This window comes from Brachionichthys hirsutus, chromosome 18, assembly GCF_040956055.1.
Source record: "Brachionichthys hirsutus isolate HB-005 chromosome 18, CSIRO-AGI_Bhir_v1, whole genome shotgun sequence".
NCBI classification, from domain to species: Eukaryota; Metazoa; Chordata; class Actinopteri; order Lophiiformes; family Brachionichthyidae; genus Brachionichthys; species Brachionichthys hirsutus.
Genome location: NC_090914.1, coordinates 2,214,232 through 2,238,177, shown reverse-complemented (window position 1 = coordinate 2,238,177; position 23,946 = coordinate 2,214,232). Strand labels below are relative to the sequence as shown.

Genomic DNA, 23,946 nt, shown 5'->3' with positions numbered 1-23,946 from the left:
TTTTTTGTCTTCATGTGCTTCCATCAGGCAAAGGCTCTTGAGTGGCGCTATAAAGAGAATCACGAGCGTGGCTTCAGTTTCCTCTTCGGTCACTTCAGGAAGTTTTACCTTCCTAACATCTTTCCCAACTTCGCCATGGAAACCAGTCTCTACAACCCAATGCTGGGTCAGTGATGCCCAGTCTCCAGCTGCTACTGGATGCTGTTACTCCATTGGGACACACTGAACAGAGATTTTGTGTGACTGTGACCTGCTTCAAGGTTTTCTGCTTTCCCCTCTAGATGTGCCTCCAATGCGAGCGAAGCCCTACTATGGCGTGGTGCGAAGGGAGCCGGATGGCAGTGAAACGGTTTACTGCACCAAAGAGAGCTTCCTTCAGGCCCGAGTCATCTTCATCCGCTGGCTGGTTTCCTTCTGGCTCGAACCACGACCCAACACACAGACACACATCCCGGGAACCGAGGGCGAGAGCGTCCCCAAGAACATACAGGTGAGAAACGTGGATTTGGACAGCAAGACGAGGTGTGTGTGTTTTAGGGATGCATTTTAGCTGCAGATCCTTTTCTCAGGTAATTATTCAGTTTTTTTCTGATAGATAATAGTGATTACACCAACAGTTAAAACAAATATTCAGTATTAATAACTTTATACTTCAGAAGAAAACTGACAATAGTCGAGTTGGAGAAGCTGGAGCAACACATTCTTTCTTTTCTTTCCGAAGGAAATTGGTCACGATCAGTTATCATTAATTATTCTGTTGTTTACATGTCAATCAGCAAATTTATGTAACTGTGATAATGTGTTACCTCCAGATTTGTTGTCACTTCTTATTTTTCAGGAAGCTTTTGCTCATTGTCTCCTGTTAAAAATAGCAAATGATTAATGTGGTTTTAGACAAAAAAGCACATTAAATTATTATAATTATTATAAAAGAATGTTCCAAAAGCACTGATTTGTGCATTTCTTGAATAGATGGCATGCGTTACTTAGGAACTCTCCACAGAGTTTAGTGTGGCGAACGATTGTCTGTTTATTTCCCGTGGTTCGTTGTGTAACTTGTGGTTTCCAGCGAGCAGCTGCTGGTCTGGCTGCTCGCTCTGTAGGAAGCTCGGACGACGGCGTTGGAGGTGGGATTCGGTCCGACGGCCATCTAGAAGGCAGCGGCTCCTCCGGATTGGGTGGAGGCAGTGTGGGGGTGTGTGGGGGTCTGGGGCCTGGCGAGCCAGAGCAAAGCCACTCCAACACATCTACACTGACAGAAAGGGAGCCCAGCTCCTCTTCACTCTGCTCCATGGATGAAGAGCAGCTGACAGACATGGAGGTGGTGAGGAGAGTACTGACCAACTCCAGAACCAATGTCAACTTCATCACAGAGATCTTTCGACAGGTGAAGGAGAAATTACTTTATTTTTTGGGGATTGGGGAGGCTCTGAGTCAGAACTGCCTGTAATGGAGGAGATCTAACATGGATTCCTTGTCGATGAGATTTTATCTGCAGTATCAGCAGTGCAGACGTTCCTCTAGCATAGCAAGTCTCGCTATTTGGCAGATGCTTCAAATGAAATGATCAATATGCATTTTCAATGACAACATGCCAATATTTTCATCTGTCTCTGTAAATACAGGCATTTCTTCTCCCCATGTGTGAAGCCGCGTCAATGCGCAAAGTGGTCCGCGTTTACCAGGAGTGGATCTCCATGGAAGACAAGCCAGTGTTTATGAAGGAGCCAGAGGAGGGCCCCTATCCGGCAGCCACGGGGGGCAGCCTGGATTCAGGCTCTCAGCACGGAGAAAAGGAGGACGAAGTGAGGAAATGGGCATACAGTCTAGAATGTCATTAATTCAAGTTTAGTTTTTGTCTATTTGTTTCAACACAGTTTAAAAAGAGGAGAACATGTACATACATGTACACAGGCCAATATACTTTGCGTTTATGTGTGTGTACTCCCTATTCTTCAGGGAATGAACAAGGAGATTGACAGTGAATTGCTGGAGTACTGTGTCCATGCTGGAGTTCAGACTACGCTACAGGTACAGGCCTTTACGCATTCACAACTCAAAGGAGTCACGTTGTCACCGGTCGCTGCTGTAAGCGGCAGCAATGTCTTTGTTTCCTTTCCAGGTTTTTATCACCCACTCCGCTAACGTTTTCCTCCTGGAGCCGGCAAATGACATCAAGATCCTTCTGGAGGAGCATGTCGACATGTGCAAGCGAGTCCTCAATATCTACCGCAGCCTTGTCATGCACGAGACCATGGACCAGAAGTCATGGTAGGAGAGAGACTGGACAGTCACCCAATATTACATACATCTGTGGAGTGGGATTAAATATGTGTGCAAATCCATTTCAGGCTCTGACATTTACTGGTTTATTCGTAGGGAGCAGATCTTACTGGTTCTGCTGAGGGTGACGGAGTCGGTGATGAAGAGGCCTCCATCCATCATGCCCCAAGGCAAGAAGAGCAACACTTTGTCAGGCAGACTGGCTGGACCCATCTTTCAGGTGCATTTCTATCTCTGGATCCCACTGTCCAGATATTATAACACGGATACAAACAGGTGTATCCTTAATAGAAGGACAGGAAAACAGGAATGTTATATTTTACTCACCTCAGTGAAGTCTGATTGTAATTTAGCTTATGCGTATTTAGTTCTGCTCGAACCAGAGCTGGAATAAAAGCAATCCTAATCTCTTATTCCCTGTCCCTCCTCTCCTACAGACGCTCATTGTAGCCTGGATTAAGGGGAATCTAAATGTTTACATCAGCAGGGAACTGTGGGATGACCTTCTCTCCGTTCTCTCGTCTCTAACCTGCTGGGATGAGCTGGTCACTGAGTGGTCGCTCACCATGGAGACCCTCACCAAGGTACGAAGATATTTTAATCAGGGTATTATCAAAGAGCTGTTTTCGGATCGGAATGAATTTAGCCGACTTCATGTTTAAACAGCAATTATTTAATATAAATTAAAAGTTTTCTTATTGAGAAATTCCTTTTAAAACCAGGCCTGAATGAAGCAATAGTTTTATTACGTTTTCGGTGGCTGTTAATGTTTAACAAAATTGCTTTTGTGACTACAGTATATAAGAATGAACGTGTTTTCTTTCCCCCGCTGCAAATGAAATGTCGCTGCGGTCTTTGTAGGCGTGGTAGCATAAAGCCAGCGCGTGAAAGCGGTGTGTGTGTGTGTGTGTGTGTGTGTGTGTGTCTCAGGTGCTGGCCAGGAACTTGTACACTGTTGATCTGAATGAGCTCCCTTTGGACAAGCTGAGCGAGCAAAAACAGAAGAAACATAAAGGAAAAGGTTCAGTAAAGCAGATTATTCGACTTATATTTCTCTACACAGATTGAGGTAACATGCACTGAGATAATGACCGTTTAAATACTCTGAGGCATCCTGTTCTACCCGTCCCATTTATGCAAGGTGTAGGTTCTGAGGGCCAGCGGCAGATTGTGGATCGTTCCTTCTCCAAAGGCTGGAGCAGAGACCAGCCGGGACAAGTTGCAGCCATGAGGCAGCGAAGCGCAACCACCGCCGGCTCCCCGGGAATCGAAAAGGCCAGGAGCATCGTCCGCCAGAAGACCGTAGGTCAGTATCCCTGGGACTCAAACTCTAGTCTGTGTTTGTGTAGAAATAAAGCGCTCCCTGTTTCCCCCCCCCCCCATGCATTTCACAGCTTTTTTTCTTCCCAAGTCATCCCTATGACTCGGCTTCTTCTGGTTTTCCGTGCTGCCTTACTGTCTGACATGAATTTGTGGCGTATACTTATCAGACCTCCTTCCTAATAGAGTCTTGTTTATGTGATGCTGTGGCCTTTGGTAAGAAAGAAATGATCGTAACTCGGCAGCGTAATGAAATGCTAATACAAGCTAACACAAGATGATAGCAACTTGTGATTAAAACAAGACGGACATGAAATAGGAATATTATACATTTTCCACATGGCGAAAATGTGTATTATTTGCTGTGTCCATCAATGTCCACATAATATATTTACAACCACTAAATGAGATAAACACTGCGGCTTCTTTGGCCCTGTAAATGACATTTTATGCAGAAAATATTTGTGTGTTGTGTTCTGTCAAAATAAGATCACATTCTTGCAGGTGTGCAATTTCTGTCGCATTTTCAAGTTGCAGGTCTAACTGTGAATGTATTCAAACTTGCAGATTAACCTCATGTTGGGATTAGACATGCATCTAAACTGGCCGTTTAACAATGCATTGCTCCAGGAAGTCCTGGTCTTTAGAGAAAAGCAGAGACGCAACATCGTTCCAGGGAGCCAGCAGCAGCTCTCAGCAGAGCTACCCCTCTTTCCCTCCTTCACAGTCTGTCTCTTTCCCTCCATCCACCTATTCTCTTTTCTATGCCGCCCTGTAGCCTATTTCTTTTCACTCCTCAACTATCTTCATATGCTTTGCTCCACACATAAGAAGATATTTTATATCTAATTATCTTTTGTTAAGCACTCTCCCTAATTTCAGTGCGTTCTGTCTTTTTTGCGGTCTTAAATTTGACATCATTGACTTTTACACTCTTATCTGTTACACTCCTCTTCCTCTTCCTCTCACCACTTATTGTTACTTGTCACCAACGATATCCTGTTGCCTCCTCTTGCTTCCTTCTTCCACTGCCTTTTCTGCTTTCCCGTCTTACCCTTTCCCCGCCTTATCGTCTCTGTCTTCTGCCTGTACTTCCCGCCTCTTCAGCTCTGCGTAGCTGTTCAACGGGGGACTCTCTGCTGTCCTCAGCCTTTATCCGCAGTGCTAAGAGCGCCCCTGCTCTGGCTCCACCTCTTCCTGTCCTCTTCCACCACCACCACCCTTTACTACCCCCCCTTGCCGACCAGCTGGCAGGTACACACTCTGTCTGCCTCTCTTGTCTGCACGTCTATCATAGGTCTAAACGACCTTTTGTCTCCTGGTCTAGCTGTCATGACTGAAGCAACAGTTTGCATGTCGCCCAGCAAGAATCATACGCAATAAAATCACAAGAGTCTAAGAAATGTTTCAACATTTAAGATGAATAACTCTCCAGAAGCTGTAAAACAGAATTAGATTAGTGTTTGTTTGTTTAATTCTACTTTTGGAGAAATTTTTGAGACGATTGTTTTCAAAGTTGGCTGCATGAAACTTGATGTTTCTATTTCCTGCCTGTTAGACGGCATCTTCCACTCATCTGCCTGTCTTCACATGTGCATGTCACCAATTCACTGATCGTGCATGTTGTTTAATTTGACACCATTTATTCTTTGGATAAGTACTTGGCCTCATTTCAGAGCGTGTGATCGGCTATTAAAGACGATTGCAGCTCTGTATTTGTTCACCATTTGATATCCGATGAAAGTGAGGACTGACAAACCTACAATAGGTTTGTCTTTCTTACAGTTGGACGATTATGTGCAAGACCTTCGTGGTATGCCTTTCAATAATTGCTTTACTGTATTAAACCAGAAGTCGGTTGCGTTTAGGGTTACTGCACTCTTGACAGTGAAGTGTTAAAACGGTCTGAATGTGTATATTTGTGTTTTTAAGTCAATCAATCCCCCTGATTATCCTCTCTCGACAAAAGAAACCTGAGCTGGAATTTTGGCATATCCAAATGTTGAAGTCAGATTATCTGGCAGTCTGAGACATTTATTAATCCAGGTCAGCATTTTAGATATTTACAGATACAAAGTCTGCCTTATTGTTTTACATGTTAGTGTATATTTTCAGAGAGATAACGTATACAAATGAAACAAGGCAATACCCCCAGAAATGAATGGCGGGTAACTATAACGTCAGTAATGCACAACAAATGATCTTCTTCCTTTGTTCCATCCACCAGACCTCGAGGACCCACCGATAACGCTGACCTCCCGCACCACACGGATGCGTCACTCCTCCCACAGTGAAGAGGCCCCTCCCATCTCCTGTTCGGAGGTCTTCCAGGGAGGGGCTTGTGACCTGGACGCTCCAGCGCCCTCATCCCTCGCAAGAAGCAGTAGTGCCTCTGACATCATGGAGCCTTTCATTGCAGAGCGTATCAAAGGTGAAGACCCCCAGAGGGATCCTGCTTCAATCCCAATCCCTCCCCATCACCACTCCACAACTTCTTCCTTACTGTCGGCCAACAGTCACGCAGCTCAGCCACTCCTAGACCCCCCCACCTCTTCCTCTCCCATGCTTCATACCTTCTCTAATGGTAATGTCTCTACCTCAGCGGTACAAGATGATGATGGTGTTTATGACCAGTTCTGGCACCAGATTGGTTCTCAAAGCGGAGGTTTTAGTTCTGATTGGGTAAGCGACTGGGATTCTGCTTTCACGTGTTCATCTGAAAAGGAAATTGTTGCTGAAGAGGATGAAATGGGGGCTGGAGTAGAGGAAGATGATTTATTCTCCTCTATTAAAGACTACCTCACGCAAAAAGAAGTTGAGAGGAAAGATGACACGGGAAGGAAAGACGGTCCAGATCATCAACCCGACAGAGATGTTGCAACTTTGCCTGTGTTGGCAGCAACTGGAACCCAAATGGATTACTTGGGACAGGGAAGAGAGGCACAGCAAGTATTGAGAGAAGCAAATCAAGCTTGTAAAGAGCACAGACAGGTAAGTAAATCTGTGAGACATAGTAGTGTGGATTCGGCCGAGGAGAATGAGGGAGAGCAGCGGAGCATCTACGAGTGCCTGGAGTTGCAGTGCCAAAGGCCAGCTCCCAACGCTAGAGGGTTCGCTAGCTTAGAAAGAGACATAAGGGAGGCAAACAGAGGAAAGGAAGCAGGATGGGATGGGAAATGTGATGAGTGGAGAGACAAAGGAGAAGAGAAACGGGATGAAAAAGGAGGAGGAGCAAAGGAGAGGACCGGTGACACTAGACAAGACTCTAACAGAGTAGATTCTGTCGCTGAACCAGATCAAGCCCTCCAAACATCTGATGTAACTAAGGCCAAGACATCCCGCAGTAGCAACAAGAGGAGCCACCCTGGGGGTGTTCATGTCAGCTTTCGACCCTCGACCGAATCGGTCCAATTCCACAACCCCGTTGAGAATAAAGAGGCCCATTGGAAAGCCAGATTGCGCCGCCTCAGTCACTTTCACACGCACAGCCACTCGGCTGGGGAGAGGCCTGGGGCCGGAGCTGGGACAGGGCCAGGTGCTAAACAGGGAGCAGGAAGTGCAGGTAAGTTTGGCTCTGTTGGGATCGGCCACAGAACAGGGATCCATGACAAATTAGCCGCTGGGACTGTTGCAGATAACAGCGGGGCAGGGAACCCTGTAATAGTCGGAGGTCTGGAAAACAGGACTGGAACTGGAGGTGACAAGGACAAGCAGCATCACGGATCCTATGAAGGAGCCAGCCTTACTTCTGAGACGCACCCAGAGGTGTCATCAAACAGCTCAGGTCTCGCTAGCGTGTCATCGGCGGTGCGCGGCCGTTTAGGACGTTCCGCCTTGCGATCTCGAGCCTCCCGCTCACGTTCCCAGGAGCCAGGCAGCAATGTCTCGCGGCACCATCAGGGGGCTCTCCTTGGTGGGGTTTATAAGACTGTGGTTCACGCGCTGTCCTCAAAGCCCAGGCCCCGAGGTCAAGGGTCATCCCAAGGTTCGTCGCCACAGAGGCAGGGCAGGACAACAATGGGTGACGCGTCGCTAAGAGACCTCTACTCCCATGTCCTGGGCTACTTTGGACGCAAGACGGCTACGCCAGGTGAGGATCGCAACAAACGAAGCTCTCACAAAGGACACAACAGATTACAACAACTTTGGGAAGACAGATACGCACCAACACACAAACATCAGCAACCTTCTGTTCCCTTTTGGCTGTTTTTAACCGGTTTGTTTTGACGGAGTTATGTATTTTTGGCTGACACTCATCATCTTGCTGCTGGACTGAGATTCAGACTCCCTGTTGATGTGTTTCCTCTTGAACGAAGCCCCTTCTCCAGCCTGCCTCCTGTCCAGGAACCCCCCCCTCCTCCCATACCCCCACCTACTGGTCTGCCTCGGAGCCCTAAATCCCTCTTCCTCTGTCCTCTATTCTCAGGGCTTTGGTATTTTAACCTCCTCTCCTCCTCCCTCTATGTGATGTCGCATGCTGCCTCCGTCTCACCTCCAGACCCACTCCCCTCTTCACCTGCACATAAGAGAACAACAGTCTGTAACGAACTTGATTTACATTTACCAGAAAAACAACTGCATGGAGAACATGTAAGTTGGTTACCCATAATACTTCCAGAAAGCCCCAATGTGTGCGTCTAGTTTTCTATCAGAACTTACAGTTAGATTTATGAGTAGATATGAAAGTTGAGTTCATAATGGTACATCATGAGTTGTTTGTATGAATGTGTAACTTATGTTCAAACCACCAGGGCGCACTGTAGGACTTGTGAAATGTGTCATTCGAGACTAGAGTTATGCACGTAGAATTTGAATGGATGAGAGAAGGCATGCGCTTTCATGATATGATTATTGGATTGGATTGGATTATTGGCGCCAAACTGCAGAAGTGATTTTAGATGTTTTTTGGAGCGTCAGATATTTGGTACTTGCACTCTTAATTCATCAGCATAATATCCGAGTACTGTTTGGCAGACTCACGCTCTGTTTGCCGATTGAGGTGTGCAGCTTGCCAGCTTGAGCCAAGCGCCACCTATTTATTATTTATGCATACATTTTTGGTTTAAACATAAGGCAATGCAGACATTTAGAGTTACCTGTTAACGTGTCGGTAAACAAAAATGACATTCTCTCATTAAGCGAGTCGCTGTGTGTATTTAAGCACAGGCCTCATCATCTAACTTTTATTACAGGAACGTTTATCTAATAAACGTTTTGAGTTTTTTCATATCCAGGTTTACACAGTGAAAGTGTCAGGAGTACAGCAAATGTTGCATCAGAGCTGTCTGAATAAATTCATGCAGACTCTCCATGTTTAGTTCTATGTCTCGTCGCTTTAATACCAACTACAGCCAAAATGTTCCAAGTGATTTGCTACAGCTTGAAGCTTTGAAAACGTGGACGCTGAAATTACAACTAAATGTTTAAAAGGAACTTGCATATATCAACACTACGCATGTAAAAAATGAACCTAGAAATCAGGCACTTCTCAATATCTTTAAATAAGTAACGTAGCGTACAGGGAATATTTGGTGTTCAATGAAATGGCCATGCAAGTGTGGGTCTCTAAATTGACCAGCGTTTGTACTTTTTGCAGACTTGCTTATTACGCAGCAAGCCATGGGATCCTAATTTTCTGAACACTGCTGGAGCCTAACCAAACGACGCTTGTTGCATGTCTGTGGTCAATCAATAGAATGAGCTGAAACACCTAAAACTAGTTCTCATTCAAATCTTCAATGACACCCAACATTGGAGCTTAAGTCCTTTTTCCAGTGGAAAAATGACAAGAAGGATGTGTTGTTTGCTGTGCTGCGTTTTATTTTGAAGAATTCTGTATTTGCTTTTTCAAATGGAGCAACTGAGTATTTGTCCTGAAATTAGCTCCATTAAAGTTAGTGGCCACAAAAAGTGCTTTTAAAAAGAATATACCATATGTTTCAGAAAAGAAAAAGAAACCGATTAAGACCTTATTGCTCATGCCAACATGTAGCATTTAAGCTGCTTTAATTTTGAGGTGATGTCATGGCAAATAACCATTACAGTCCAGTAGCCCACCTCAATACGTCCAGCTTCAAAGAGATGTCTTACAGTAATGCTAAAGGTAATGCATGAGAAAAGTCGGCCCTATTGGCCTGAACATGGGCTGCCAAGTCTTTAGTTTGTTTACTGCTTTCTTCTCTAAATAAGCAGCTAAACGACAAAGAGTTTTGTGACCATCGTTTTGATGTTTGTTTTTTTTTAACTTTATTATGCCTCTGAGCCAAACAGTGCAAGTTGAGATTAAATGTGCAAGGTCCTCTTCTATGACAGGAAGAAGTGGATGTTGACAGTATGAAACACTGAATGATAAGATGAAGGTTCGATCAGCAAAGTATTGATTTGAATACGGTGCTTAGAAAGAGAGGGGTCATTGCTTTGAGGCCTAGAAGGCCAGCAGCAACAGAGCTGAACTAACGTGCGCTTGTAATTTGCTGCTTGTTTGGGCGTAACGCGTCGATGTGCATGGTGTGAAATAATTCCTGCTTTGCTTTGCTCTGCTCGTGGCTCTGCCTGCTGCCAAACAGTCCGCTGCTAACATCAGGGCCTACAGAACATACACACCAGAAGCGTTCGCACCAAGAAGCTCCGCTTTGTCGTGAGACACTTTAATATTATCTGATATATCTGCCATGGTGGTTTAGGAAGAACAGATTTTAACAAGCCCAAAGTGCACACAACCCAAATAATCTACGTTCAGGGGCTTATCAGTAAATCATTGATCATTTACAGGAATGCATTACAGCTTAGTTTTATGCCTTGATTGTGTAAAGAGAATTTGTCACCATTGTGTTCATTCATTTCTTTTTCTACTTCGTTGTTTGTGTCTGAACACACATCTGTCTATCTTTATGCACTTTGTCTTGTTTTGAGTGTGTGTGTGTGTGTGTGTGCGTGCATATGCGTACTGTGTGTCTTTAACGATCATCCTATATCTTCCTCCAGTCAACAAAGAGGAGGTGGTGCAGAAGGCTCGTCCGGTCTCCAGTGACGTAGGAGGCACCAACCCAAACTTCTCTGACCTCATGGACGAGTTCATCCAAGAGAGGCTGAGGGCCAGAGGAACAGTTAGTAACATACTCACACACCGATTGATGATTCAGCTTCCAGTGTCGCAAAGAAGGAATCCGCTTCTTCTCCATAACCAGGGCCGTCGTGGCAGCAGCCCGGGAAGTCTCGAGGTTCCCAGGGACCTTCCGGAGCTCCTAGAGACGGGTCAAAGTCCTGGATTCCACCCTTCAGATGATCTCCGACCTGTCGACGATCCTGGCGTTCCCTCTGAATGGACTTCGCCTGCAAGTGCCAGCGGCTCTGATGTCGTCAGCTCGGATAGCCAATCGGACTCCTTCAACGCCTTTCAGTACTCCACCTGCAAGTTTGATAGTAAGGAATGAACCTGCACCTGTTTATTTCTGCTGCAGGTTTTCTTTTTTTGACGTGTCCATTGCCATAATATGATTTAACAGTGCATGTTGTTATCTTGTCAAAATATAAAGGCTCAATAGTGCATCGCATTGCTTAATTTTAGTAAGGTATAGTCGGACGTTTAATGTTAGTTAGCTCACATTCACCTGTGATAGAAGGTTATGGACTGTGCATAAGCAAAACTTCGTTTTTGTCTTTATTTTGTGTCCTCGGACTCAAACATTCCCATTTGAATTACTACAAATTACATTACTGAACTCGATGTGGTCGGTGAAACATGAAGCCCTGCACATCTGATTGTCCTTGAACCCTTGTAAAAAGCCTAGACAAATATCTGATCGTCCGTATATGTGTAGATTTTGCTTTCAGTTCCGAAGCTTCTGGAGGTGGACGAGGAAGCTCTCTGGACCAGGACAGCCTTGGAGGGGCCATGGTTTGTGAAGAGCATGAAGTTGCCAGTTTGACAACCCTTCACCTTGACTCGGAGACGAGCAGTCTCAGCCACACCGTCACCGTTACTGGTACATACATAACGCAGAGATCTCGAGTCGCTTTATTGTTTTTGATGTGTATCTAGACACCCTTCTTTGATTGTCTCATCAAGGTTCAGAGAGTGCGTCTCCCATGCATTCTCTCGGAGGCTCTCGCTCCCAGACGCCCTCCCCTGCCACTCTGACAGCAGAGCATACTGTTCATTCCCACTCCCACTCACACACGCACCTACAGGCGGACCAGAAGCTACACAACTCTGTCCTACAGACTCCCGATGACCTGGGTAACGATCACACACACACTCGGCCATTTACGTAATTCCGCTGAGGTCTCGCCTCTGAACGAGAGGGACTTGATAATTGATTGACCGATTCTAGAAACCAGCGAGTTCCCCACTGAGGACTGCAGTGTGATGGCGGGAGGCTCTCTCACTGGATGGCATGCAGATGTTGCCACGGTAATGTGGCGGAGGATGCTGGGTATCCTGGGGGATGTGAATAGCATCAAAGACCCCGAGATCCATGCTCAGGTTTTCGACTATTTGTGTGAACTCTGGCAAAACCTAGCCAAGGTGTGTACAGCACAATTATGAGACATTTTGTGTGAAATCTCTTTTAATATATATATATAAATTATTATTATTTCCAGATAAGAGATAATTTAGGAATTTCTCTGGACAACCAGTCATCACCACCTCCCCCGGGTTTGATCCCACCCCTGAGAATCCTCACTCCCTGGCTCTTTAAGGTAGATTTGACGAAAGATCCTCTGCTATTCATTACATAGGTGATAGTTTCACGGCAGAATAGGAATCATTTATTTTTACTTGACTTGTTCCTGCTCACTTACAGGCCACCATGCTGACAGAGCGCTACAAGCAGGGGAAGCTTCATGCCTACAAGCTGATCTGCAGGATTATGAAGAGACGGCAAGATGTTTCCCCGAACGCAGACTTTCTAAAACACTTCTACAATATTATGCACCAAGGACTGCTGCACCAAGACCAGGTAGAGTGGGTATCACATGGTTGTGTTATGAAGGTGATCAGTGATTTCCAATCGGTTTGAAGACAGCATATTATATCCATATCCAGTGATAATAATTGTTATAAATTGAACTTGCACAACAAAGGGGATAACATGAATTAGGACGGTGATAGAAAATGTAAGCTCGACCATAATAGTACAAGAAGGTGGATTAGAAACAAGAATAATAATAGGAACTAAAGATTACGCTGAGATAAGGTGAAAATAAAATACTGAATATTGATGAAGATTAAGTTCAGAATAGTATACACAATGTTTACTTTTATTATAAGTATGTTGCTTCTAAAAATATACAATTTAAGGACTTAATTGGAGTATTTGTCACTGTTTTGCAGCGTAATTTTAATTTTTAAATGTTAAATTGGAGACATCTATGATGCTTTTCAGGTCATTCCCAGAGATTGGGGATTCTCGTGTCTCTTCTTCTCTATCCAAACTTCAGTGATTCATACACACCGACCTTTGTTTGGTCAGATGCCCACTTTATTAACTATGACCAAAGTATTTTTGGCAACCATTTGAGCTATTTCTCCCTGCTTCACTCTCCACCGATCGAGCTACAATAACGCTTGCTTCGCAGAGAAGCACAGCGGCTTTATCTGAAGGCTTCTTGTATATAAATGCTCTAATTGTTGTGCAGCTTCTCATGTTAAATATAGGCCTTACCTAGGCTGTTGGTTTTGAAAGCCTGTAATTTCACCCTGCAGCTGAAATGTCATCTCGCATCACTGTGGCTTCAGTTGTTTTGAGACATCATCTTTAGCAATGGGCCTCTGCGCAAGATCGCTGGCTGTAAAAACAGTCAAGTGGGAAAAAAATGTCAAGTGTTATTCTTTCCACATCTTTTCTGAGACATCATCCTGATCTAGAATGTCACCCCAGCAGACACTGAGGCTCGACTCATTCAGCGATATTGCATACTTTTTTGAAGGAAGTCACAAAGCTGACGATGTATTTGAGGAGAGAAAAGGCTTGTTGGAGAAAATCCGAGTTAGAATGCACAGGAGTATAATTCTTAAGCCAAATTACCTACCGCTAAGTTCAGCTATTTAGCGCTTGAGTCTAAAGGATTTAATCAATATGAATGTCCTGGCCTTAAGTGTGTGTAAAACAGACTTGTGTTTTTCTCCAGGACATTGTGAACACCATCATAAAGCACTGTAGTCCCACGTTCTTCAGTATCGGTCTGCCTGGAGCCACCATGCTGATTCTGGACTTCATCATTGCAGCTTCGAGAGTGACCGCCTGCTCATCCCTCAATGTAAAAACACACTAGTATGCTCAGACACAGTTCACACAACCGAACAGCACAAACTCCACTGAGCTGCACATTCCTGCTATACCTTTTTGTCTTTGGATCTCCCTCCTCTCTAGGCTCCAAGAGTTGAGGCCCAGATCCTGCTCGGATCTCTGGTGTGTTTTCCCAACTTCTATGGGGAGCTTCCAGCCCTCCATCCCACCACAGCCGACGTGGCGCTGACCAAGTTCCCCGATGTCAAGGTGCAAATTTCTGTTTTGAGAAGCTCAGCCAAGTCATTATGCTCATGTCTTCCAACTGTAGCATTCGTTTGACTGTATGATAGTAGATCAAACAAAATAGAAAGAAGAAAAATGTATTGTCATCTTAAATCTGACCTCCGGCAAAGTGTCGGGTCCGCCACTTTGGGTATTATCCAGTCCAAAACATTTCTGTTGCCCGTAGAGGGACTCGGAACCAAAAGGAAAGCGGTTAATGCCTCATCAGTCATTCTTGTAGCGGTCCAGAACTGTGGGAGTCATGTTGTTGTTGTTGTTGCTTTGTAAGCTGTTGACGCCATGCATGGCAGCATCGCAGGACTTCGCGCCGCTTCCTTTGGTTCCTCTCAAGGCAGAAACTTGGTTGGAATCAGTGAGCGGTCATTAAGGACTGGTCAAGTCTGTGAATGTGTGTGTGAGGGTGTGTGTAGAATAGTCTGCATGATGCGTTTGGGTCCATAGTTACTGTCGTGCACCACATTTCTGCAGTTCAATGAATTTGTCATGTCTTTCAGCAGAAAAGGAACGAACTTTGTTGTGTTTTTTTTTTTTTTAGGAGCATGTCATCAAAACCATCCTGTCCTCAGCCAGGGATGAACCCTCTGCTCCAGCGAGGTGAGCTGGTCCAGCAGCGGGGCACCTAACTCCACTCGTTTTTTTGTTCATTGGTCTGATTTTATATATACAGATTTTGTGTATCTGTTTGTGTCTGTTGCTCACACTATTGTTTGTTTGTCCTTGTTAGGTGTGTGGCTCTTTGTAGTCTGGGTATCTGGCTGTGCGAGGAGCTGGCTCACGGGACGCAGCACAAACTAATTAAAGATGCCCTCAACGTCATCTGTGTTACTCTGAAGGTCAGTCACAAGCCTGCACTGTGTTAGAACGCTTTAGCTGTTTTCCAAGTGTTAACGAGAAAAGCACTCGAAAAGCGCCTCATAATGATTTTTGAATCCTTAAATGGAGTTTTCAATACGAAAATGTAATATTTTTTCCTGACCTCATTCGGGATCCAGATCGGAACCCTTTTTGACTGTGATTATTGGTGAGTGATTGGTGATTATTTTACAAGATAAGCCTCCATTATTAGTAAATCCAGACGGGTATTCGGATAGCGCTCAAGATTTAATGGGATCTCAGACAGACCAAGACCCATCTTCAGATTTTTCTTTCATCAAATACTCATCCAGTAGTTTTTCCGTAATCCTGCTTAAAACAGATAGAAGCCAAACAAACACCGTCAAAAGCAATAACCTACTTTTTTTTGTCCATCGCATGGCCCCACAATGAGCTGGCGTCTTGTCCAGGGTGTACCACGCCTTTCGCGCGTAGTCAGCTGGGATATGCTCCAGCAGACCCGTGACCCGCAAGGCAGATAAAGCAGCAGAAAATGATTGGATGAATATTTTAGGGTTACATCAATGTGGTTGAAAAACACACATGTGTTTTCTCCAAAAGTTCAAAGTGATCATATCCATGCACACTAAATAAAATAAATAAAGCAATTATGTACAATGATAGTATACCAGAACTTTTCTAAATCATTTATTGGATCAAACAGTTCACAGACATGAATTTTTTGGAGAAGCTTTGACTGAGGAAGAACGGAGATGACTTTAACATTAACACTGAAGACTGGATATTGGTTTGTATCGTTAATGTGATTAACAGTCGGCTGCAAGGAGCCAAGATATGATGGGAAATGCTGTTGTGGATGTTTGTTAGCCTCGGAGGGCATTGTCTGTTTCAGGCCAGTGCATCAGAATAATAGCATTCAACACTTCCTGTCTCATCTATAGCCAAGTGGCTCGAGACGGACACAAACACACACACATACCTTCTCCATCTTGGAATCCCCAGGTTGTGTATCGGCAGCCAATGGCCCGCTGAGACATTACAGCTACTCACACACAAACACACTTGCATTCACTCCCTCCTGGGGGGGGGCAAACCCTGGACTGTCAATATGTTTGGTCCTCCTTCAGATACGAGACTAATCCAGAGGGAATGCTACAGGCTGAGTCCCACACACACGCATCCAATACACATACTCTAAATACTGTTCTACTATTGTTGAAACTAAGCATTATTATATTTTTTTTATAATTTGCTGCAGGCCAAATAAAACTGGACCCTTAGATTGGACACCCCTGACCTGCCTACTCTGTTCAGTATAAAGTTCTATGTGATTTTTACTCATTACTATCTTGGTATGTAGACTGTTCTTTAGGCATGGAAGTCACCACTGAGCCTGATAGACTTAATGCTCTGCTGTGTGTCTTATCAACCCAGTATCCCAATAAGAATGTGGCACTGGTGGCGTCAGACATTCTTCACCTCCTGATCAGTCATGTGGATTATCTCCAGAAATTCCCCCCCGACACGCCAAAGAAGATTGTAGAGGTAAGACATAACTTGATTATTGGAATATTTTCACGTTTATTCAGTGGTATTTTACGTTCATCAGTGAGTCAGTCAGACTCTGATGTATGTTTTTAATTAAAGCAGAGATTTATCCCGTTATTCCCATCATATTGTTTTTTTTTGGAGCATTAGTAGTGGCAGTAACTGAATTTATTTTTCCTAGATTTTGATTGCCACCATCACATGCCTGCTGCCGAGCACCGAGTCCTCGCCTCATGAACTGGATAAGAGGGTAACACACACACACACACACACGCACATAAATGTCACATTTTTGATGCCGCTGTTTTTGCGCTGAGGAAAACGTAAAGCTGTGTGTTGCAGCTGGTCGTGTCCCTCCTGTTGTGTCTGTTGGACTGGGTGATGGCTCTGCCTCCAAAGACTCTTCTTCAGCCTGTTCAGACACAAAGCCCTCCTGAGAAGGACCAGCCCAACAAAACTCTTCTCAGCTGTATTTATAAGGTACGCCGGAGATTTACTGCAGTGCCTGTCAATAATACTGTGCTCCACGCATCACATTTAACATTCCTTGAAATGATTCAATCATTCATTTTCGGGAGTTGCTGGAGCCTCTCCCGGCTCGCTTTGGGCGAGAGGCGGGGTACACCCTGGATGCATCGTGGGGCCCTTTGAATTCTGATACGCAAAATCTTAGGCTAGGACTCCTTTGTTTTACATGTGCAGGTTGTTGTTATATGTACACACATATAATGTGTAAGGAGTCAAATGCTTGTAAATCACATGCATGCCGGATGGAGTTAGGATTAGTTACCATTCCCTCACTGTTTGTCCAGGTGTTGCATGGTTGCGTCTATGGAGCTCAGTCCTTCAGCAGTCCCAAGTATTTCCCGCTGCAGCTGTTGGACCTGCTGAGCCCCGACTACGACCCGTTCCTCCCGTTAGAGAGCCTCAGAGAGCCAGAACCCCTGCACAGCCCGGACTCTGAGCGCTCCAGCAAGTTGCAGCCCGTCACTGAAGGTATTTTGCTGAACACCAGGGGCGCATTATGGACCTGATGCTGTCATCATTAACTTGTGTCTACACAAATTTACAAGACAGAGAAGTCAGTCAAATGAGTTTGGATTTTCACACGATCAAAAGTACAATCGAGTATCTCACACACCCAAACACGACTCCTCTGTCACACAAAGATACATCGCGATGAATTGAATGACCCAGCAGCACCCGAAACTGACGCTCGGCAGCGATGGATAAAGTTGGTTGTGTGTGTGTGTGTGTGTGTGTATGCCTGCACACTTGTTCACATCCGTGTGCGAGTGTGTATTGTCCCCTGCTGTGGTCCACCAGGACACAGTGTCTCATCTAATGACTGGAGCACCTGATAGACCATGCCTCTCTTCTCTTGTTTTTTACCCTCCTATCTTCCCTGCTTCACTTCCTTTCTTTTATTTATTTTTATTTATTCATGTTTTGTATGTTTAACATGAACTATGTAAGAGATTGTGTGTCTCTAAACCTTTTCCCACTTATCTAAGATTTAGGTTTTGTTGTAACCTTTTTATCTCCACTAAAATAAAATGAAATCTGATACCCTACGTGTTTTTGTCCCAAACTGCAGCCTCGTATTGACACAGTCTGGGCTTTCCATCTCTCTCTGCAGTTCGTAGTCGGCTTCAACATGGTCTGGTTTCCATCGCGGCTAGGACAGTTATCACACACTTGGTCAACCATCTAGGACATTATCCAATGTCTGGAGGGCCTGCTACTCTGTCCAGTCAGGTGCTGTTATGGTCATGGTTACCAGTCCTTCCTAAGCAGAATATAAGTTCGGTGTTTTTTTACATTTTCTGACAGCATCTTTGTGGCCGATCATGTTTTTTTAGGTTTGTGAAAACCAGGACAACCCTTTCTGTGACAGTGCAGATCTTGGACCAGAGCTTTTCCATTCACCAAACCTCCAGTTTTTGGTTCTGAACGGATCTACGCTGCTCTCAGTGTATCAGGTAACCTCCTCTGAAAGAAAGCTCGTTACCAGGATGATGCTTGGTGTGTTTCTGAACAAAAGGTCACATAACAGTTTTATAGAAGCTCTTTATTGTGGGTGACACTTGGCTAGCTCAAGGCTAAAAGGTAAGCGGTGGAGATGGAGCAAAATCTTCTTTTGACAGCTAGTTTTTTCTTCTAATACTGAATCCAAATGATTAGTTTGTCTGCGAATACCAAGTACCAGTCATGTACCAGTTTATTAAAAACATTTTATGTTAGCATCCCTGCACTACAATCCCCATAGGGATGTTTATGTTAAACAAATCCCTTAATATTTGTTTACCACAAAAACATCTGTCAAATGGCATTTATGTGTATGTGTATCCAATTTATAATTAATACATTACAAGCTATTGCATCAGGGGGACATGATGGCGTAGTGAGTAGCGCTGTCGCCTCGCAATAAGAAGGTACTGGGTTCGAGTCCTACTTGTTGACCTTTGTTGTCCTCTCCTTCTCAGATTCGTTTGGAGTCTGGTGTACCCGGGGGCGGAATGACGGCTGGTTTGTCCTCTGCTCCCGCTTGCGTTCGAGTCATCATCCGCGACATCGCTGGAAAACATTCATGGGACTCTGCTGTTCTCTACGGCCCTCCTCCATGTTCCCCAAGCAGTCCAGCGCACACATTTTTGCCACACACGCAATCACCTCACGGCGCAAATCTTAGTTTACGCACCCCGCCTGGAGGACCGCTGAAAAAGGCGGGAGTGAAGAGAGAAGAAAGTGAAGAGGATGGGTGGGAGGAGAGGGAGGCAGAGGAGGGAAGAATGCACAGTGAAAGGCATTTGATTCAAGCAGAGGGGGGGGAGGAGGAGGAAGGAGAGGAGAGCAATGTTTGTGAGGGGGAGAGGGGTGGTCCTAGAAGAGGTGAAGGAGAGGAGGAGGAGGAGGAGGAGATGAAGAATGAACAGAAGATGGACCGGGAGGGGGGGGTGGGAGAGTTAGGTTTGGAGCAGCTTCTTGTCCCACCATCGGCTAAACGTGTGTGTCGGGAGTCGGTGCCAGCGTGGGACTCCATGAGGGACGGGGAGGATGCACTGGACGAAATGTTACAGTACTTGGGAGACTCGAGTCCCGAGTGTCTGCAGAGAGCAGGTACACACACGCACGTAATTCATTTATATCATTTTAGTTGACTCTTATTTTACTGTAAACATGCTGAGCAAACGTTCCTATTTGAGGGTGAGTGTTTAAAAGGAAACTGACCACACTTTATCAAGACAGTCTTTGCATGTGGCCTGAATTCACTGAACATTCAACCCTTGGTTCTGTGTTGACACGTGAGCAGGTTTTCTGAGTCCATACTTGGCCCTCCAACAGGCTCACGTTTTGATTTAACGCTTTAATTTTTCCAAACGCTGTTTCCAGTAGAACTATTCTGCTTCATTCCTCTAAGGAGTGGAAACAAAGGCTAACGGTTTGTCTCCTGATTGGTTCCCTCAGGCATGCCGCTCAACATTCCAGCTGCGCCTCCTGCATGCGTCTCAGAAAAGCAGGAGAATGATGTCATCAATGCCATCCTGAAGCAGAGTGCTGCTGAAAGAGAGTTTGTTCTTCATGTATGTCGTATCCTGTGAACTCAATGCGGTTTACCTTTTTAAATCCGTAACTCCCACCATCCCCTCATTAATAAACACAAATTCTAGTAAAAATGGAACTTGGTATCGTGTATTTTGAAATGTTTCAGAGAGGCGAGGAGCTGAACATGAGGGCGATGCAGCAGACGGAACCGGAGATTCAGACGCCACAGTCAGCCTTCTACTACTGCAGACTCCTGATCAACATTCTGGGACTCAACTCTTGGGAGAAGAGGTGAGTCTATATTGTATAATGTGGGTATTATTATAACAATGATATAAATAAAGAATAAGGCATTTTATCCTGGGAAGGAATAAATGAGGTGTTTTGTAGGTGTCAGGATTCTGTAGTTATATGAATTATAACTTGTTTTTTTGTCTAAATCCCAATAATTAGTTGTAACTAAACAAGTTTTGTCACTCAGGTGGATCAGCCTTTCATCTTCTCAGTAACCATTAAGGTCTCACTTTGAGTGTGGAGTCTGGCCAGCTAATGGACATTCATCACTCTTGATACTTCATCCAGGGAATTACACTATCTATGTTTGTACTACACACACCGTGTGTGTGTGTGTCTGCACTAGTGTAGTAATGAGCATACTCTATTGATCGAGCTCAACCCATTTTGAGTTAGAATAAAAGATCGTACTTGAGGAAGGGAATAATGGTAGGAAAAGTGGTAAATCAGAAATGAGGAGGAATGAAATGCATGTAGGAGGAAAGTGAGAATTAAAAAAGAAAGAAATGGATCCAAAAGTAAAAAAATACGAAGGCTAAAGAAGCAGAGAAGAAAGGAAGAGAAGAAAAGATTGTCTAATCATCTGTTCTTGTCCACTGATGTCTCTCCAGGTATTCATAGAGGATGCAACACACTTAGATAGAGACAGTCACCTCTGTGTGTGTGTGTGTGTGTGTGTGTGTGTACGCACGTGCATGTGTGTGTTCTCTTTTATGCTTTTCCCTGTAATCCAGGGTGTCAATGGAGTCTTTGAGAGCAGAGAATGAGGCCATTATCAAGTATCAGTTTAATAAAGAGCAAATTGCCTGCTCCCTCACTCTTGCTCGCTCGCTCTCACTGTCGCTCTCTCTCTCTCTTTAGCGCATGCTCTTTTTTCCTCTCTCTGAGTGAAAAGAACGACGTGTCATTATCTGTCTTGTCCTCACTGCTCATGTCTTGTTGTATGTGAGCAGCATGGGGGACGGTCACCGGGACATTTTCAGCGATCCATAGATGTGCAAGTCAAAATAAAAGGCTTTTGTTTCGTCTTTGTCCATTCGCAGCCTGGTCGTCATGAGATACTGCTGCATTTTCTTATTTGTAGCACAGTAATAACAGTATGCAGTAATGTAATTAAAACCAGAGGAAAAGCATCAATAGTAACGCCTGATCCACGATCGATCAAAAAATGCAACTGCTGTACATCTCTGGGCAAGATTGACTAAAAAAAAGTCACAATTATATCAAGCCAACAGTCTCAGTGGCAACTTTGATGGGGTGTAAAAGCCTTTTATCAACAGAACCCACGAGCAGACCTGTTGGGCAGCGAGAGAAGCTGTGTCACAAGCAAGGTTAATTCCACCCTTGGGTGGAAACAAAGCCTTCATTTACAGTTGTATACAAAATATTCCCGTGTTCTCCTCTTGTTCACCATCTCACTGGGTCTGTTCTCTGCGACACTGAGCAGCCACCAGCGCCAGATGCAGCAGGATTGTTGGGTTTTTAGCAAGTAGCCAATTAAGAGAGTCATCATCAGTCACAGCTTGGTAATGGTAGCGAGCCTGGTTTTGTACTAACCAGTGTGTGAATCTGTTTTACAGGAGCAACTTCCATTTGTTAAGGAAGAATGAGAAGTTGCTGAGAGAGCTGAAGAACCTGGATTCACGGCAGTGGTGAGAAAATCTGTCATTTCTCTAGATTGATGCCATGTTAAGGTACTAGTTTGATGGTTCAGGTACTAGTTTGATGGTTAAGGTACTAGTTTGATGGTTCAGGTACTAGTTTGATGGTTAAGGTACTCGTTCGACGACTCTTTAATTTGAACAAGTCTTGCTTTCACTTCCTTTTTCAAATTTATACTCGGGCGTGTTTAATGTGGGGTTCCAAGGTTCATCGACAATTATACAAAGCTTAATTTTATAATTAGTACCTGTATGCTCCCTGAGTGCTTTTCTAGTTATTATGGTATCCATCAGGTAGTTTATGGTTCATTTATATGTGTTGCTCTGTTATCCTGAACACAACATGCTCTGGAAACGTGTGCACCAAAATTACCATTCCAATATCGCCCTGGAAGAATTGGACCACTGACCTAACCCTGACAACGCAGGGTAACCCACATAGGATCTCACTAACGACAAATCCTGTTTGTGTTGTGGACCCTGATCAGTCTGATTCTGTGTGATAATGAACCAACATTGTCTTTATTATGCATTTCTTTCAACTAAACTCTGAAGGGTTACAGGAGGGAATTTAAGGTCTTGGATGAAGCCATTGTAAAGTAACAACATTTTCAATCCGTTTTCTCTTCTAGCCGAGAGACTCATAAAATAGCCGTTTTTTATGTTGCTGAGGGCCAAGAGGACAAACACTCCATTTTAACAAACACAGCGGGGAGCCAAGCGTATGAAGACTTTGTCTGCGGACTGGGCTGGGAGGTAAAAGCATGTTTATTCAGATCATCTTAAAAGCTCTGACATCCAAATTACAAATGAATTTTCCATTTAACTTATTTGACCTGGTGGACTTATCGTTATTTGTGTTTAGACTTGCTGCTAAGACGCAGAATGTTTCTCCAAGCAGTTTTACCTCAATGTGTGTACTTTAGGTGGACCTCGCTACTCATTGTGGCTTCATGGGAGGCCTCCAGAGGAATCGAAGTACAGGCCAGACTACGCCGTATTACGCCGCCTCCACCACTGAGGTCATCTACCACGTCTCCACCCGCATGCCTCACGACCAGGACCACAACCTCACCAAGAAGGTAGCACACACGACGAGAAACTAAGGTCGTTTACTAGCGCCGTGACGCTTCACGGGATGCATTGAACCGTTTCGGTTTATCCCGATTTATGCATTTTCTCTCATTAAATTATTACTAGCGCGATCTTAGCGCTCCGTGCAAAACTAAAGTCCTGGGCAGGTTTAGGTCGGCTGATCGTCTTTGTCAGTAATATGAAATCGATGAAGAGCAACAACAGGATGCAGGAGCTACGTGAAGTCATTGCTGTTTAAGGCTGGCTGAAGGTCTATTTCTTCAGTATATTTGACAACTGAAAGAGAGCTGCTTTTAAATATCACACACGTTGACACTAGTCCGTTGATGGTAATATCACAAAAGTGTGTGTCCATGATCGGGTCAGTCATGTCTGTTTATACGTGGTGTGTTCTCCTATAAGTGTCTAAGCAGGCAGCTTTTGTGTGTGTTGTGTGTGTGTGCGCGCGCACCCCCTTAGGCACTGCTTGCTCTGCACATGGGCATAATGTCCCTTTTAATCAGATCATACTTCCTGCTTCTCGGCCTATCACATTGCTGCAGGCTCCTGATTGAATTATCAGCACCTGGTCCGACACCATCGGTCTCCCTGATCAGCTGATGCCCCCATCAAACACAAAATATAAACCTGTTTAACCTGACACAAACCCACATCCAGCATGAGCTTTATTCACATTATTCACACACACAACTATAAAGTTGTGTTATTGTTGGACACACATACACACACACGGATTTACAAACACACGCATGGTTAGGCAAACGTGTTCATCCAGAGGTTAAACTGACAGACACACACACATACGACCAGCAAGTGTAGTCAAATCA

The 23,946-nt window shown here is 44.5% G+C and overlaps 1 protein-coding gene across 1 annotated transcript in view; it reads left to right on the top strand.

The window, feature by feature from the left end:
* ralgapa1 (Ral GTPase activating protein catalytic subunit alpha 1) overlaps positions 1-23,130 on the top strand; it is a 28,527-nt gene extending 5,397 nt beyond the window's left edge. The window contains exons 8-42 of the mRNA XM_068752037.1: positions 28-166; positions 282-490; positions 1,070-1,387; positions 1,626-1,805; positions 1,960-2,031; positions 2,123-2,271; positions 2,380-2,503; positions 2,721-2,867; positions 3,214-3,304; positions 3,425-3,589; positions 4,711-4,857; positions 5,831-7,693; positions 10,588-10,709; positions 10,791-11,025; positions 11,424-11,588; positions 11,672-11,842; positions 11,937-12,130; positions 12,208-12,306; positions 12,411-12,566; positions 13,738-13,866; positions 13,980-14,105; positions 14,677-14,735; positions 14,866-14,974; positions 16,410-16,520; positions 16,705-16,773; positions 16,866-17,003; positions 17,336-17,519; positions 18,163-18,281; positions 18,386-18,505; positions 19,010-19,643; positions 19,992-20,107; positions 20,236-20,360; positions 21,944-22,015; positions 22,657-22,780; positions 22,951-23,130. Of these exons, the coding sequence (XP_068608138.1) occupies positions 28-166; positions 282-490; positions 1,070-1,387; positions 1,626-1,805; positions 1,960-2,031; positions 2,123-2,271; positions 2,380-2,503; positions 2,721-2,867; positions 3,214-3,304; positions 3,425-3,589; positions 4,711-4,857; positions 5,831-7,693; positions 10,588-10,709; positions 10,791-11,025; positions 11,424-11,588; positions 11,672-11,842; positions 11,937-12,130; positions 12,208-12,306; positions 12,411-12,566; positions 13,738-13,866; positions 13,980-14,105; positions 14,677-14,735; positions 14,866-14,974; positions 16,410-16,520; positions 16,705-16,773; positions 16,866-17,003; positions 17,336-17,519; positions 18,163-18,281; positions 18,386-18,505; positions 19,010-19,643; positions 19,992-20,107; positions 20,236-20,360; positions 21,944-22,015; positions 22,657-22,780; positions 22,951-23,130 (7,161 nt within the window). The remainder of the gene's footprint in view (positions 1-27; positions 167-281; positions 491-1,069; positions 1,388-1,625; positions 1,806-1,959; positions 2,032-2,122; positions 2,272-2,379; positions 2,504-2,720; positions 2,868-3,213; positions 3,305-3,424; positions 3,590-4,710; positions 4,858-5,830; positions 7,694-10,587; positions 10,710-10,790; positions 11,026-11,423; positions 11,589-11,671; positions 11,843-11,936; positions 12,131-12,207; positions 12,307-12,410; positions 12,567-13,737; positions 13,867-13,979; positions 14,106-14,676; positions 14,736-14,865; positions 14,975-16,409; positions 16,521-16,704; positions 16,774-16,865; positions 17,004-17,335; positions 17,520-18,162; positions 18,282-18,385; positions 18,506-19,009; positions 19,644-19,991; positions 20,108-20,235; positions 20,361-21,943; positions 22,016-22,656; positions 22,781-22,950) is intronic.
* The last annotated feature ends 816 nt before the right edge of the window (positions 23,131-23,946 follow it).